The sequence below is a fragment of the Orycteropus afer genome, unplaced genomic scaffold (assembly GCF_000298275.1).
Source record: "Orycteropus afer afer isolate SDZICR_OR568_19922 unplaced genomic scaffold, OryAfe1.0 scaffold00339, whole genome shotgun sequence".
Lineage (NCBI taxonomy): Eukaryota > Metazoa > Chordata > Mammalia > Tubulidentata > Orycteropodidae > Orycteropus > Orycteropus afer.
Genome location: NW_006921926.1, coordinates 2,140,981 through 2,145,834, shown reverse-complemented (window position 1 = coordinate 2,145,834; position 4,854 = coordinate 2,140,981). Strand labels below are relative to the sequence as shown.

The 4,854-nt window shown below is 38.5% G+C and overlaps 1 protein-coding gene across 1 annotated transcript in view; it reads right to left on the bottom strand.

The window, feature by feature from the left end:
* The window catches only part of TPH2 (tryptophan hydroxylase 2), a 167,719-nt gene that overhangs the window by 77,777 nt on the left and 85,088 nt on the right, over window positions 1-4,854 (bottom strand). Inside the window, exon 8 of the mRNA XM_007952465.2 lies at window positions 1,201-1,327. Coding sequence (XP_007950656.1) covers window positions 1,201-1,327 — 127 coding nt within the window. The remainder of the gene's footprint in view (window positions 1-1,200; window positions 1,328-4,854) is intronic.

Here is a 4,854-nt window from a genome sequence, read left to right as displayed (position 1 = left end):
AAAAAAAAAAAAAGTGTAGAAGATTTAGCAACATAAGGCTCTGCATCTCCACCTGACAACCATCAGCAGGAGCAGAGAACCAGGCTTCTGTCATAGAAGAGGCATGTTTTCTAATTTACCACAGTCCCCACTAACCTCTGCTATACCCATTCTGACACCAAGGTCAGTTACCATTTAGATGGTTGCACTGCTGTTTTTCTTTAGTAGAGAAATATTTTTCAGGTCCAATAGCTCTATCAAAAGTAGGAAAAAAAGGTACACTGAAAGGGCTGTGTGCTTTAAGAAATCTAAGAGAAAATGTCTTTCTTGGTGGAAGCAAAGAATATTCCTACATAATACGTGAACTATGGGTATCTGTGTCAAGTAGATAATGACTTAAGATGTTGTTTTTCTCCCCCTGGTGACTTTGCTCATTTGCGCTAACTAACTGGTCTCTGTAGATACATAAGTTTGTTAAGCCTGCTCTTTCTTATTCTGAAATGAAAATGAAGCTAGATCTGGATCCTCTGCAATATTCAGGGTAGCAGCCAACATTACAACATTACCCTCCTCTCAACTTGTTTTGAGAAGAACCTTGCTGTAACCATAGCATCTACTATATATTTTTTCTGGTTTTGTACTTATAGTAATTGTTTAGGCTTAGTTTCTTATTGATGACTCCAGCTATAACTGACCATACCACATTCACTAAGCAAAGAGAGTATCCCAAATACAACACCTACTTAACCATAAATTTATATATATATTTCTATTTCTAGTATTTCTAGAAAATAAACAATGAGCTCGAAACTTGGGTCAGCAAGCTGCAGGCCAAATCTGATCCACCACTAGTTTCTGTAAATAAAGTTTTATTGGAACTCAGTCACACTCATTTATTTATGCATTGTCTGTGGCTGCTTTCATATTACAGAAGCTGAGCTAAATAGTTGCACCAAAGACCTATGACCCGCAAGCCTGAAATATTTACTACCCAGCCCTTTACATGTAGCCAACGTCTGAATTGGAGGATAAAATACAAATATGTGGATAGTTAATAAGCCAAGAATACACTGTGCTTCAAAATAACACAACATGTGAAGGAATAAAATTATCAGCTCCTCTCCAAAGTACCTGAATTATGATTTATATAGTCTGAGGTTTTCTATACATAAAAATGCACGCAACAGAATATTTGTAAGCTTGAAAATGAAAAAGACTCACCGTAGCTAGTTTCTGAACATCATCGTCTGATGCTCCCAGAGATGCCAAGCCTATCTCTTGTGAAAATTGAGCAAATTTAGGATCCGCAAGTAATGGAACATGACCCAGGAGTTCATGACACGTGTCTCTGACAAGAAGAACATCATAAAGAAAAATCACACAAGAAGTTTTAAATGACCACTGTTAGAACAAGATTTAAAATCTTAACCGTATAATTAATAATTTATCAACAATTTTGAACATCTCTGAAATCAAGAAGTACCTTACAATAAATAATGCAATATATAATTAATTCTATAAAATAATAGAAACTACTATTTTCAAGTGCTTACTATATGCCAAGAACATGGTAAATGTTTTATTGTGTAAATTTAAATTTAATTGTGTAAAACACAATGTTTTATTGTGTAAATTTTTCTCATTTAATCCTCAAAACACATGTAGAGAATTAAAGTAATTTATTAGTGTAAGATCTATAAATCAGAGATAGGCAAACTATCGTCCACAGGCTGAATCTCACCCACTGCCTGTTTTTGTAAATAAAGTTATGTTGGGAGCTACACTCATTCATTTATGTATTGACTATGGCTGCTTTTGGCTATAATGGCAGAGTTGAGCAGCTGTGACTAAAAACATATGGCCTCAAAGCCTAAAATATCTACTAGTTGGCCCTTTACAGAAAAAGTTGCAGACTCTTACTATAATGCTGATGAAGCCAAAATGTGAATTCAGATTATCATGATTTCTGATTGTTCTTAACCTTTAAACTGAGGAGCATCCTATGTTATACTTTGCTTTGTTGTTGTTGTTGTTGTTGTTGTTGTTATGTGCCGTCGAGTGGGACTCGACTCATAGCGACCCCTCCTTGAGTTTCCGAGGCAGTATCACTATGGAAGTAGATTGCCCCATCTTCCTTCCAAGGAGTGGCTGGTGGGTTTGAACCACCAGCCTCCTGGTTAGCAGTCAAAATGCCTTAGGCACTATGCTACCAGAGCTCCCAATACTTTGTTATTCTTTGCTAGGCACCGGAAAATGGTAGACAATGTATCTGCTCTTAACAAAGTAACTCCCTTGAGCCTGCACACTGAGAGACCATCCTAGTTCTCTTCTCTCACATGCCTGAACTAGGTTATGACAGCAGCTTAGAACCTCCCTGTTTGTCTTAGCTTCCATTTGGAATGGATGACTGGACAAGGACAGGTATATGTCACAGCGAATAAGGCTGAAGCCTTCCTGAGTCATTGCCATGAATTACAAATTGTTCCTTGATACCAATCTATATTGGAATGGATTTCTCTATGACTCTCTGGGGTGACTCAAGATGCAGCACATTTTATTTTCTTGACCAAAAAAAAAAAAAAAATCCAGGTAGTAATTTGTCCTAATTTCACCTGTGCTCTTCTGAGGTGCATCACTTCAAATAGGTGCTGTAATATAAATGCCAGGTGCTACCACTATTATTGGGAGCTCTGGTAGCATAGTGCCTAAGGCACTTGACTGCTAACCAGAAGGCTGGCAGTTCAAACCCACCAGCCACTCCTTGGAAGGAAGATGGGGCAATCTACTTCCATAGTGATACTGCCTTGGAAACCCAAGGAGGGGTCGCTATGAGTCAGGTCCGACTCGACTGCACATAATAACAACCACCACCACCACTATTATTTGGAACCCTAGTGGCTCAGTAGTGAAGCACTTGGCTGCTAACCAAGAGGTCATTAGTTTAGTTCACACCTACCAGCTGCTCCACAGGAGAACTATGTGGCATTCTGGTTCCAAAAAGATTTACAGCCTTAGGAGTCTCATGGGGCAGTTCTACACTGTTCTACATGGTCACTGTGAAGAATTGACTCACAGTGATGGGTTTGGGTGTTTCGGGGGAGTTTTTTACCACTATTATTACAAATATAAAGTAGGTCATGCAGTTGAAGCAAGGGCAATGGCAGTGAAGGGCACAAGATTGATGTCCATATAAAACAGATGATGTCACCCAATCAAAACAATCTTGTTCCCATAGGCCCAAACCATGTCCCCCACATTGACCAGCCATTTCATAGCGTCAGGTTGAAAGGAAAGCCATGTGAGAATATGTAAATAGCATACTCAAAGAAACTTCAAATTTACCCCCTATCAACTTGTGCCAATAGCTTCCTTTTTCTATATAAACAGAATTTGTGGGAAAGAATACATGGTAATTATTCTCCAGGCAAAGAATCAGACTCACTGATTTTAGGGAATAAGGGAATCCAAATGTTATCTGAGCCCTTCATTTTACATATGAAGAAATTAAAGACCAATAGAAATGAGAAAGAAACAGGACAAGACAGATAACACTTGATAGGACAGACAGGAAAAGACAAGATGTGATAGGACAGGACAGATAAGGCAGCAAGACAGCTAACATAAGCTGAGCTCCTGTTATGGTGGCACAGTGGTTAAAGCATTTCACTGCTAACCAAAAGGTAAGTGGTTCAAACCCACCAGCCATTCTAAAAGAGAAAGATATGGCAATCTACTTTCATAAAGATTTAGTCATGGGAACCCTACAGGGCTGTTCTATGCTAGTCTATAGGGTCATTATGAGTTGAAAAGACAGTGGGTTTGGGGTTTTTTTGCACTGTACTTAATGTTTCATATCACATTACTAATTTACTTGTGGCTTGAAGTCTTATTTACTCCCTTTTTACAAATGAGGAAACAAACTATAATTCACTACATTGAAGCATCTTTTCCAAGGTCACATTATTATTAAGAAACAGAGACCAGATTTGAGATCAAATTGTTCTGACTTAAATGTTATGCTCCTTCTGCTCTGTTTTTACTTGCAGATGTAGACCAAATAAGAATAAGAGAGAGGAAAGCTCTGCTGAGATTGAGGGGAGACAGTTTAATCAAGTTTGTTAATGCAAGTAGAAATGTAAGTTGGGGGGGAAAAAAAAAGTAAGTTGTTAGGTATATTAGTTTCTTAGGGCTGCTGTAACAAACTCTCACCAACTAAGCAATTAAAACAACAGAAATTTATTCTTTCACAGTTCTGGAGAGAAGTCTGAAATCAAGGTACTGGCAGGACCATGCTCTCTCTCTGAAGGCTTTAAAGGAAGATTGTTCCTTGCTTCTAGTGGTTACCGGCAATCCTTGATATTCCTTGTCCTACCTCTGTCCTCAAGTGGTATTGTCCCTGTCTACCTGTATCTCTAGATTGAATTAGAGCCCACCTTAGTATAACCTCATCATAAATTAACTAAATACATCTACAAAGATGCTATTTCTAAATAAAGTCAGATTCTGAGGTTCTGAGTGGACATCAATTTTGAAGGGATACTATTCAACAAGTACAGAAAGTCCTGTCTCTTTTCCTAACACTGTGGGGTTTCTCAGTGCTTATCAACCCTCTCAAACCCCTTGGGGAGCTTTTTTATCCAAAAATGCCAATGACTTGATCCTACCCAAAATCAACCCAACCAAATTCTAGAGATTGATCTGTGCATCTGTATTTTTATATATATATTTGTTGTTGTTGTTGTTAAGTGCCGTAGAGTCGTTTCCGACTCATAGCGACCCCATGCACAGCAGAACGAAACACTGCCCTATCCCGTGCCAACCCCACAATCCCTGCTATACTTGAGCTCATCATTGCAGCCACCATATCAATCCATC